The sequence below is a fragment of the Oryzias latipes genome, chromosome 18, assembly GCF_002234675.1.
Source record: "Oryzias latipes chromosome 18, ASM223467v1".
Lineage (NCBI taxonomy): Eukaryota > Metazoa > Chordata > Actinopteri > Beloniformes > Adrianichthyidae > Oryzias > Oryzias latipes.
Window position 1 is genome coordinate 13,976,363 of NC_019876.2, and position 12,373 is coordinate 13,988,735.

The 12,373-nt window shown below is 41.7% G+C and overlaps 2 protein-coding genes across 2 annotated transcripts; one reads left to right on the top strand and one right to left on the bottom strand.

The window, feature by feature from the left end:
* Positions 1 to 2: 2 nt before the first annotated feature.
* Positions 3 to 7,310, top strand: cldnd1 (claudin domain containing 1). Its single transcript, XM_004079783.4, has 4 exons — positions 3 to 764; positions 1,065 to 1,172; positions 1,247 to 1,384; positions 5,299 to 7,310. The coding sequence occupies exons 1-4, from the start codon at positions 473 to 475 to the stop codon at positions 5,517 to 5,519; spliced, it is 759 nt and encodes a 252-aa protein (XP_004079831.1). The 5' UTR covers positions 3 to 472; the 3' UTR covers positions 5,520 to 7,310.
* On the bottom strand, positions 5,965 to 11,895 carry LOC101159859 (N-acyl-aromatic-L-amino acid amidohydrolase (carboxylate-forming) B). Its single transcript, XM_011487466.3, has 7 exons — positions 11,105 to 11,895; positions 10,749 to 11,008; positions 10,484 to 10,679; positions 9,901 to 9,994; positions 9,181 to 9,288; positions 8,998 to 9,110; positions 5,965 to 7,570 (listed from the first exon to the last, which is right to left on the bottom strand). The coding sequence occupies exons 2-7, from the start codon at positions 11,006 to 11,008 to the stop codon at positions 7,325 to 7,327; spliced, it is 1,017 nt and encodes a 338-aa protein (XP_011485768.1). The 5' UTR covers positions 11,105 to 11,895; the 3' UTR covers positions 5,965 to 7,324.
* Positions 11,896 to 12,373: the final 478 nt, after the last annotated feature.

Here is a 12,373-nt window from a genome sequence, read left to right on the forward strand (position 1 = left end):
AACCGGAAGTGGATGTCTCCAGGAGATTAGTGTGTTTACATCTCAGGAGTAGCCTCCGCGCACCCGGCGTCACCCCGCCGTCCACAGGAGACCCCTGAGATTTTCCTTTCCATTTCCCCGCTGGCTTGAACGCCGTTCTCTGAATGTATGTTTTAACTTTCCTGCTGTGGTTGGGAGAGTCGTGATTCTGGACTTGAGCTGCGGGATTGTTGTCGCGGAGTCGGCCCATCATCATCCAGTCTGTGGAAGTGGGACAAGCGAACAGATGGTGCTTTACGGACGCGGGCTGCAGAGCTGCCCACGTCCGTCCATTTAAACTATGAACTTCTAATCAGTGACATAAACACTTGACCTTTACCACCGTAAATAATGTCTGGGTCTCAAGGCTGAGAGAGAACGGAGAAATATTTATCCGCCGATTAAATTGTCGGTTTAGTTAATCCCCGCTGACGCGCGTCTGTGTTGGTGAACAATGGTGGACAACCGTTACGCCACCGCGCTGGTCATCGCCTGCGTGCTGAGCTTGCTGGCCACCGTGTACCTCTCCGTGGCCATTGGGACGCAGCACTGGTACCAGTACAGCAGTCCCACCGTGCGCGGAGAGGCCAACCTGTCCGAGCTGCGGTCCCTCTACGAGGAGTTCATGGAGGGGGAGTTCGACGAGAAAACCTACAGCGACACTCTGTTCCGTCTGAACGGGACGACGGGCCTTTGGTGGCGGTGTGTGTTCGTTCCCACCACCCCTCTGTGGTACAAGGAACCAGGTTGGTCCATTTGAAAACTGCACCAAGCTCTCTTCGTTGTTTTTTTTTTTTTTTGCACTGAACTGCTGTAGCAACTGAATTCCCCCAACGTGGGATCAATAAAGAATATCTCTATCTCCAAAATGAGCTCCAAACACTGAACAACTTGTTTGGCATATCGACTCTTTAAATCAAAGGTCTGTTGATACCTGGAACCAACATGGGAACATGTTGGGAACCAAACCTGAGATCTTCAGATAGATCCAGTGATTGTATCATTCAAAACAGATTTTCCAACCACGGCTGATTTTGATCTTTCAGATCTCAAGATGGAGCTGCATTGTCGAAGCTTTACCGTACCGGAGCAGTTCACCCCCAAATACAAAGAACCGGGGAACCACAACAGTGGGGAGGACATGATTCGCACATGTAGGTTCCACAAAACTCCAAAGTTCCCCTCAGAAATAATATTGTCTACCTAACAAGTCTCTCTGTGTGTGAAGACCTGTGGAGGTGTCAGTTTCTGCTGCCTCTGGGGTCCCTGGGTCTGGTGGTTCTGGCCGGCCTCACTGGTGTCCTTGCATGTCTCTGCCGAAGCCTGGCCCCTACTCTGGGTATAGGAATTCTCCATTTGCTTGCCGGTAAGACTCATTTCGGTGCAACAAGCAGCACTAACTGAGCCCCCGTGGCCAATAAATAGGGTATCTGGTTAAATTTCATTTTCTACATCACAGTCCAAACTGTTTTGATATTTGATAGCTCCAATATTCCTTGCCATTTTTGTTGCACCGCTAATGCTAGGCTTGGGGTTGTGAGGGGCTGTAAGTGAGCAAAAGAAAGTGTAAACAAAGGCATGATGGGAAATAAAGTCAGGCTCTGGTCTTAGGATAAAGAAGAACTGGTGGTGTGGCTACCATCCTCTCCTGACCTCACAGCCCTATTGAGAACCTTTTGGAGCATCCTCAAACAAAAGATCTCTGAGGGAGGGAGCCAGTTCACTCCCTAATGGCCCGTACACACCGGGACGAATATTCGCCAGCGTTTTTCAACACGTTTTTTGTGTTCACACCCAGGCGATTTTCGCTGACGATGAGCCGAGTGAACATGCAATTTCATTCCCTGACATTAGATGGCGCTTAATGTAAACAGAAATACTCCTGTACACAAGGTGGCGCTGCGCAACTTTACGCTTCTTAAAGTCGCTTTTCACTCAGAAGAAGAGAGCAAGTATTTACGCGCTTGTCAGAATCAAACAAAGAAAACATGAATATTTTAAGCACCAGTTGGTTCGGGGATATTTTATAATGTCCGTCATTATTTTTTCGCGGCAGTGTAGACGCTACTTGACGTCTATCTTCTTCACTGGTATATGTGCTCAGAAAGGCAGTTTTGTGTTTGAGCGCCCCCAAGTTGTGTTTTACTGTAATTTCAGAAGCTCCAGACACGTGTGCAAAAGCGCCATTCTCATTGGTCGTATAGTTTTCGACGTGGCGCGTCGAACCAAAAAAAAGAACCCGAGGCGTTTTTTAAAAAGTGACGCTTTGACGCGTGCCCTTTGTTTAGTCACGAGGCGTTAAACGTTGGCGAAATTAGTCCCGGTGTGTACGGGCCTTAACAGCGGCTATTCTGACATCCTGCAACGTAATTCAAGCAGAAACCCTCCAAAAAGTTCAGTGGATGCAAGAGTTGTGAAGCTGCTACAAAAAAAGGAGGTCCCATGTTAAAATGTAACTTGACCTATTTAGATGCTTTTGATTTCAGTGAATTTGACCTCCAAAATCCTAGCAATTCAACAAATGGCCATTTTTATTCATGGTACTTTCAATTTTTGTTGTGCTTAATAATTAGGAATTTTCATTTTTAAAGAAACAAATGGATGGTCATCTGGAGATTTGCTTTATAACCTAAAAATATCTTTTGCAGAATAATTGAAGATGGCCACATTTAACATATCCAAGTGTATTTTTATATTTTAAGCATATTTCTACATTTTTAAAGCTCTGAGTTCACGGTTTAGCTGTAATTGCACTAATTTTTTAAACGCACTAAACATATGTAAAATCTTTGCTTTGATACGCCGCCCTGCACTCCGTGGGGCAAAAAACCGAGCTTTGTTCAAAAATAAAATGTGTTGCTGGGACTTCTTGAAGCACCGTCGTATGTTTGTTTCCTCTTAATCTCAAGTTTTTTTTGATTCCTTCCTCAGATAGTGAAATGCTTTTGAACCCCCATCCTCAGGACGCACCGTCCCGCATGCTTTTGTTGAAGGGTGCAGCTCCTCATAAATCTCTGCAGAAACCTATCAGTGATGCCGGGTGTGTTTACGCAGGAACAATGCAGAGCAGTGCGCCCCGAGGAACAAGCCCTGCTAATTACTGCATTTAGTGATAAATCATGCCTAAATGAGTCATCTGAACGATTTATGCTATGTTTAAAATGCTGGTTTTTTATCTGGAATTTGAGTTGTTTGAAACTATTTGCAATTACCAGAACCAGATCTAAAGAAAAATATCAAGTTTGTGTGAGAAGACGTGAAGTGTTGACACTGAAATATGAATTATTCCAGGTGAGTCAGACTTTTCTTGGGTGCAAACACCCTTAGGGGGAAAAGGTACGTTCTGACTAGGCCTGCACAATATACCGCAAATTTATCGTTATCGCAATATCCAGCTCTGCAATATGCATATCGCAAAAGACGGCGAATATCGCAATAAATCGCAAACCCAAAATGTGTTAAAACAATCTTCTAGCAGCTTGAAGCATTTAACGAATCAAATAAATCCCTTCATGCTTTGACCAATCAGATGGACGCCTTCCCATTGTAGAAGGCCTATTATGTTAACCCTGGTCCTGAAGAGCCTCAACCCTGCCTGTTTTCCAGCTCTCCTTAACCAGCTTGCTGTTGATTGGCTGACTCAAGTGATTTCACATCCTGATTGACTGAACACACCTGATTTTGGTTATCATTATCGAGCAGTCTAGGGAGAATTGGAAAACAGACAGGGTTGAAGCTCTTGAGGACCAGGGTTAGCCACCCTGACGTTTGTCCCCCATGTCGATGAGGGTCATTTGGAGTATAATTTTTAAACTGTTGCAATGAAATGGGAATGATGTTTTTGTTTATTTTTCTATTTGTTTATTTACCGCAAATTCATCGTTATCGCAATATTGATCACTAATATCGCATATCGCAAGTTTTCCTCATATCGTGCAGCCCTAGTTCTGACCAACACATTCCACAGCGCTCACTTTGGTGCAGTGAACATGTCGTACTTTTCATTTGTTTGTCTCGCTTCCAAACTCTGGAGCCAAACCAGACCGCCTGCGCGACACCCCCAGATGCTTGTTCAGAGCGATACAGCGTCCTTGGGGGTGCACTCCCACAAATCAATTTTTTTCGGCTGTTAGAGCATCACTCTCTTGATAGTCTGAGGATATAGTATATAACCCTTTTCTTTTATATTAAAATAGTTTTCCTAGATTAAGTAAATTCAATTTTTAACAAATTGTACACCCCCCCCCCCCCCCCCCGACTCATCCAAAGTCTCTCTAAATCAAAAACTATATTGCAACTATAACCTCCCAAAAATCCAAAACTGGTTGTATCGATCATTTACACGACTTTCACGCAGCAATCACAAATTTTGTAAGAACTTTATTAGTCAACGCACCAGCAGCTGTAACATCATGTCGTTCCCCGGTTTGTGTGCTATATAGGGCTGCCTGAATCTACAATTTCAAAGTTGGAAATTTCCCAGAAGTCTCTGCAAAAAAAAACATTTATGCTCACTAGATAGGTGTATATAGACCATAGTGCCTTGTGTTTATCAATTTGGCAAATGTGACGCATATTTGCCGTAGTAGTGAGCATGTCTCTGAATTGCATTACTTGATAGGCCTGCACTATATAATCTTTCAGGGGTCAGTGAATTAATTTGGACGTATCCACCCCCCCATAAGTCTGCAGCTTTTTGCTACTGTATGTGACGTCAAAGATTTAGATTTTAAAACTCTGAAAACGGTGGCATTTTTCTGACGAAAAGAAAATGTAGCTCAAAATTGCATTTCTGAGTATTGGCATAGTTCACATTGCTTCTTTAAGCAGGCGCACTGTTCTGCATTGTTCCTACGTAAACACACCAGGCGTCACTGAAAGGTTTTCTGTAGAGATCATCCTGCATTCTTCATTGGGTGGGTTTGAGCGCTGAAAGCAAGCGGGACGTTGCGGTTCAAAAGAACCTCACTACCTGGGGAAGGAATCAGAAAATACTTGAGATTAAGAGGAAACGAGGTGCGATTAGAAGAACCTACGACGGTTCTTCCAGGAACAAAAAATCCCTGCAACAAATGACAAATTTTTAAACTAAAGTCTGCAGCATTTCCGGATGTATCTGGCTTTTTCCTTTTTTCCACTGAAGCATTAAAAAACTTTAAAAAATTCTGATTTTCATTCCTCTTGTTTTATTTGTGATGTCAGATTTGATCCTTCCGGTAGAAACTGTCAAAAATGCGGATGAAACTCTAGTGTTTTGACTGAACTTCTTTTCTTCCGCAGGTCTCTGCACTTTAGCCACGGTGTGCTGTTACCTGGCTGGGATGGACCTGCTCCACAGGGTCTCCGTGCTCCCCGATAAGGTGGACGGCTCTCTGGGGTGGTCTCTCTATCTGGCTCTGGTTTCCTCGCCTCTGCACATGATGGCGGCGGCGCTGCTTCTGTGGGCGGCGCGCAGCCACAGCCAGAACTACTACCGCATGACCGCCTACCGTGTGGCGTAGACGACTCACAAACCCATTATAACTGAACTTTGACGCCAAGATGATTTTTTTTTCCAAGTACATCTGCATGTTTTCCAAGTGCACATAATCAGAAAGTCCACTACAGTCTTTTTTTTTTTTTATCTTTAGGTCGTCGTCTTTTTTTTTTTTTTACCAAAAACAAAAAAAAAAAAGCTTGGTATTGGAGGAACATTTATTGATATCTAGCATGTCAGTAAAAATCCAAAACCATAAAACATCCAAAAAGGCTTGAATGTTGCTCATCAATGGGCATGGCTTTAAAAGATCTAAAAAGCCTACCGGTAATTGAGGGAGATGTTGTGGCTGAAAAAAAACAATCAATGACACGTGAAACACGGACTCTGCTACGTCCAGAAGGACAAAAGAAGCTACAACTGCCGAAGATAAACAGTTTTTTACGATTGTTGGTGTTTTTTATTTTTTGTTTGTTAGCAAAAAGCGTCCATAAATAACAAACCAAGACATGTAAGAGTTTGGGGAAAAAAACCAGGTATCTGATGTGTCATGTTAACCAGAAGCACAGAGTTGGAACCCGCCGCCCCCCTTGAGCCTGGAAGCTGAGGGGGTCCAAACCGCTTTCAAACCGAAACCTTTCACAAAGTAAAATCACAAAACGGTACCAACTCCCGTCGTCTTTGTTCCAGGTCAGTCCTGAGTCTTTAAACACCCTCAATCCGATGCTCTTCTTTAAACTTCTCTGTTTTCGTCGTCTGCGCTGCATTTCGTTTGTGCGATCTGTTTAAAAAAGCCTTTTTTGTTGTTTTTCCTGAAATGTTATCACACTCATTTCCTGAAATGGTGGAATGCTTCAATCACTCAAGACGCACACTGAATATTCCTGTCTAGTCTTTTTATTTCGTTTGTCCAGCTTGGCTGCAATATGATCGATGTACATGACAAAACACAACAAACAGTGTTCCAATAGTTTACAGCAGTCATGCAGCAAAGGAAATGTGCGACTGGTGTGTGACGAATGACTGCAGGCTGCAGGTTTGTTTTGGTTTTTATTTCGGATGTCACCCAAAGATCCATGTGAGTTTGATGGATTTCTCCTATTGTGGGACCTAAAAAAAAAAAAAAAACAGCAGCTGTCTGTAATGCACAAAGGTGCGGGACACAGCCGAGGATTGTGGGAGCCCAAAAACGCGTCATCTGTCATTTCAGCCGCTTTCAGAGCAGCTTTAAGGCGACTGTTGTTACTTTTTGTTCCGTAAAGGTCACATTTCTGTTTCCCTTTTTTTGTACTGAATTGACATGTCGTTTATCTTTTCAGTGATTTTGAGTTATTGGTGTATTTTTCATGTAAGTTCTGTTACGTTTTTTTAGTACAACTAAAGATAAAGGATGATTTAGTCCACATAGTTGTGTTCACATTTTGTTTACCTCATACTTGTTCTTGTGAACTTGTTTTTAACAGTGTTTTTGTCATTCGGATTACATTTTTTGTTGCCACCGTAGCGAAAAAAAACAATCAATTTGCTTCCTTGGCATTATGAATGTAATTTAAAGGCCATATTATGATAAGCTACCCCCTCCCCTTTTGCACATGCCCCAAATGTTGCTATGGTAACTGGTAGTAAAAGTATTTTTTTGATGTAATTAAGGTTCCACGGTCCTTTCTAAAACATGTTTTGAAATATTTGTGAATGCATTTAAAAGCACAAGAAGCGTCTCACTCCTCTGTATCCTGTGATGTTTGTGACTCCTCCGTGTAAACTTTGTGTCGTAAACTTTTAAAGGGTGCGTTAGAATAAAAAAATGTTTCCTTTTTTTTGAAGCACCTCTCATTCCTCTTCCTCTGACGTTAATGCCCGCTCGTCGGCCTGCTCCTCTTCCTCCGTCTGCGCCCGGATGGCGGGGATCGCCAGCCGCCTCTTCCTGGCCAGCGAGAGTGCGATGCCCTTCTCGTAGTAGGAGCACTCGTTTATGAAGAGGGCATAAAGGGGCTCGCCGCCTTCATACCTCAGGGTCTCCCCTGTGAACGTCTGGAACAAGGGGTCATGGGGCCGGAGCAGGCAGAAGTCTCGATCCTGTGAGGAGAAATGGAGAAACGTGACTCACAAAATAAAACTGCTGTCTGGCCCGTTTCAAAATAAAAGCTTAAGAGGGCTCACAGGTTCTGGGTTTCTTGAAAAGCATTCAAGCGGACACATACGAAGTCTGCACCTCGCTAATCTCTACAAGGGAAATCTGTTGACACCGTATCCAGTTTGAGTGTTTCATGACCAGTCATCAAACACAATATAAAGATTGCTGATGGATGAAATTTAACATCTATATGCCGACTCAGCTTAAGTGAAAAGCTGCTGAAAGCTTTAAACAGCTCCCAACACTCCTTAGATTTATTCAAAAAGTCACAAATGTTTGTTTATGATACCTTTTTCCTGTATTGTGTTCAAGTTTATATCTAATTTTAAACATTAATTAAAATCTATTTCACACATAAAAAAAATTAAAACTTTTTTTTTTTACAAGAAAACATGTTCTCAAAACATAAAACTAGAGTTCAGACAGTTAATTTTACACTAGCAGTTTAAACATTTTTTTGAATAATATTTATAACTTACTACAGTAAATATACCTTTTTAATCATTTTCTACACATTTTCGACACTATAATTGGGTCAGGATTTTATTGTTTAAAGTACCAAAAATTTTAAATTATCTTATTTTTTAAATATCATCCACCAAGACATACAAAATTTTGAAAACTAATGTAAAATTAATTTATACAGTAAAAATGTAAATATATTTGTCTTGAAATTTCCCCTAATCTTTAGCAAAATGTAGTCTATTTAAGTGTACTACATTTATACTTAGTCTATACTAAACGTGAGGCTGTCTACTTGAAGTTCACTTTTTACATAACATATATTTTGAAACTTAAAATGTTTCAATTTTGTCTAAATTATTATTGAGTTAGCCTACCTCAAACACAACACATAAAAAGTCTATATTAGACTTGCAATACTTATGCTTAAGTATACCCAAATAAACTTTGTGTACTATTTTTCTAAAGGGATGTGTTTACTGGACTCCTTCAGCTCACTTTTTAAACATGTGACTTTAAAACCAATTAATGGATGCTGTTAAATTCATGTCCTGCTGATTATGCCGTAAATCATTTGACAGGAGGACTAATGATTCACTAGCTGCTAATTGATAAGTTACTCCAGGACTTGAATAAAATCACTGAGGACAAAAGAAAAAAAGCTTTTACAGACTCATGTTTTTAACATGTTCTTCTGCCATTTTTCTGATGACGGACGACATATAGAGAGAAATTCCCGCATAAAATTGCATTTCTGAGTATTTCTTTATCCAAATTCTTGTGAATCATGAGCAGATTAAAAAAAATGCAGTTTAAAAAAGATTGTAGCTTGTGTTTGAGGAGATGATGTTAGCTTATCTACTTCAAGTGAGGATATTTGAATTCTCACATTCCTACAAGGACATACCTGGAGATGAGAGTGAATGGCTGCTGTGATGTTGTGAGTCTTGCTGTCCCTGGGGTAGTCGATGTTTTTGACCAGGGTGAACACATCCACCCATCCTCCTTCAAATACAGCGCCTGTCATGAGAAGAGGGCAGCGCTGAAGCACAAGCCACAGCTTCAAACAATGCTCACAAGAAGCGGGTACCTGAGTTAAAGAGGCCAACCCAGTCCAGCATGTGCCGCACGCCTGCGCTCATCACCGCATAGATGTCCGATCTGACCCCCCCGTGCGGCTGAGGGCCGATCTCCATGGCTGCAGGAAGTCGAGACATTCAGGTTTGGTTTCTTGATTATGGATTTCTTTTTTTAGGCTCCTTTGAGTCGAGGTCATTTCTGTGTGAACATCCTATAAACTTGATCTAGCTGGTGGTCATTTTTGTTAGTGTTCGGGGCTTCCCAACCCTGTTCCTGAAGATCTACAATCCTGCTGTGACTACTGTACTGCTGAGTCAGGTGGTTCCAGCTTCTGATAGACTGAAAACATCCAAACCAAATGATTAAGACTGCTAGAAAGGACACAGTGGTACAGCTTTAGGACCAGCTTCAGATAGTAATCCTCAACTCTTCAACATCATTTGGGATGCCACAAGGCTCCATGTTGGAGCTTCTGCTCTTTTTGGTTTACCTCCTTTCTCCGCGTTCATTGCTTATAAAAGCTGGCTTCTTCATTCACTCATATGCTAACAACAGCCAGGATTTCCACACCTTTTCAGTAAAACCACCTCTGTCATGTGTTGATGTTATTACAAACTGTTTATTTTTTAAGCTTTTTTTTTTTTTTTTCTACACTTTGGCTTAGTTGTTTTATAAACCATTTTAAAAAAATAGTCAGCTCTTGTAGTTTTTTTTCTCTCTTTAAACTTACCAAATCCATGTTTTCCAACAGAATCAAGAGAGTATGATTCCTTCCCTGAAATGCCAAGATGGATGAATCTCATTGGTGTATCTGGCATTCGTCTCTGAAAAAAAAGTGCAAATTCAATTTGATCTCCAAGAGGGACAAATATTGAAAATACATACTTTTAAAATAAATGTATTCTCTTATAAATAATCCTTAAAACGCTTGACACGACTCATGCAAATGCAATAGAGCAAAATAAAATACTCTTACACATATTTTAAATACAATAGAAACTATTTCATGTTTGCATTCAAATAATGTGTATTTTCCATGTCACCAATATGATCCGTTCCTCATCTGATTCACAAAAATTTGAATAAATATACTCAGAAATGTCATTTTAGGCTTTAATTTCCTTAATATATGTCCTCCTTCTCCAAAAAGACCATTTTCATTGGAGTGGGTCTTTAAAAATGACATGCACCTCAGAACTAAATTCCAATAAATTCTGAAATAATGGGAATTCATTGGTTACATTAACCGAAAAAACATGGATTTATCATAAATGAAAAAAAGATGACAGTGAAAAGGGAGAAGTTTCACAGACCTGCAGGTGCTTGAAAATGTGCAGGCAGATCCAGTCGCAGTCTGAGTAAGCGATGAAGCACAGGCCCATGTTGGCTGTGGTGCTATGAAGGTCACAAACCAGATCCACAGCTCCTGGACCACCTTTAGGACCGAGCATGGTGTTTAGTTCCTGGGCCCGGAGGACCTCGTAGGGGGGCGAGTCCGATGTGGGACCGCTGAGAGACAAAAACTTGATCACAAACAGATCCTTGAGGGTGGACAGCATTTTTTTCTCATCATCTCACTTGAGGGTGGCTAGGGTGAAGCAGCGGTTCAGGTCGGTGTCTGTGTATCGGCGGCACTGCTGGACGGCCCTCGGGTTGGACAGCACGGTTAGCATGGATGTGTGCTCTTCGCCGTCATCCTCCTCTCCCTCCGAGGCTCTTCTCTGCAACTTTAGCACGTCTCTCACCAAGTAGACTCCTGGCAATTCGTTGCCATGGGTACCACCACACACAGCGATCCGGGACAACCTGGGCAAACACACTGGCTCATCTACATCCATCTGACTCAGAAGAAACAAGAGCAGAGTTAAGAAGCGTGTTCAAAGTCTTGGGTTGAGTAAAAACAAAAAACAAAAAAGAAAGTAAATTTAAATTACCTGGCTCGTCTTTCTTCCAGAAATGTGTAAAGGAACAGTTTTGACACCAAAGTCAGTCTCTTAAATCCAGTTTGGACAATCAGGATGAAATGTTTTCGGATTCCTGCTTTTTTTTTTTTACCCAACGTCCCACCTAGCTGTTAGCTGTCGCACCCCTCTTCCACCCTCTCCCTGGCTTTCACGCTGTTTCCCTGATTCAGCATCCCTCCCTCTGTTCTCGCCGCTTGTTGTTGCCCTCCCACCGTCTCATCCACCTCTGCACTACAGCACTTCCCCGGCAGGGTGTGTCCCCAAGTGATGCGGTGCATCTGTCCTTTCTCCTGTAGTCACCCCCCCATCCACACACGATTCCCCAACGTTTGCCTCTGGACCATGTATGGGACGGTATGTTCTAGTTTGCCTTTCAGAAAACTGTGGAAGGTACATCTGCCGGCATGACTCAGCAATGTTTACAGGGCAGGAAGCCGCTCCTCTGAATCAGCTGGGAGTGAAGCAGAGCACCTGTTTAAATGTAAAAATGTTATCTAATATAAATCGTTCGATCCATTTCCTTTTTTGGAACTTTGATGGAAATCACTCTAGTAACTCAGATAAGGAAGGATACTAACAATTAGCAGAGGAAAGGGAAGTATGAGGGAGTATTAGGGCCTCCATAAAAGAAAAATAAATTATATGTAAGAATACATCAGAAACATCCACAGATTTTCTGAATCCACTTTGTTCCCTTTCAATGCATTTCTTTAAAGGTCCATTCCGATGAAAATGATGCTTTTGGTATTTTTAACACATTCTGGTGGACTTTTTCTCAACAGAGGACATACATAAAGAAAATTGATCTAAAAATTACATTTCTGAGTAGTTCTTTATTTAAATTGATGTGCATCAGAAGGATATTAAAAATAAAGTGCTGTTTGAAAAAGTATTTGTATTTGTGACATAGAAACAAGGAACCGTCTCCCTGCTCCACTTCAATCTGATGCATCCACTTGCAGACAAACAGATCCATGTACGTCTTCATTTTCCTCGTCTGAGATGGTATCAGGATAAAAACCGGATAGCTCCAATATTGCTCGCCATTTTTGTTGCACCGCTAATGTTAAGTGGGGGGTGTGAAAAGGGCTTTAAAATAGTAGGAGAGAGTGAAAACAAAGGAATCATGGGAAGTCTGGGGAGGCTTACTCCCTGCAAACAGCCAAATTTGTGGGAAGAAGCACCCAAAGAGCAGCTACAGAGTTGGGTGCCTTGCTCAAGAGTTGTGTAATTGAGAAA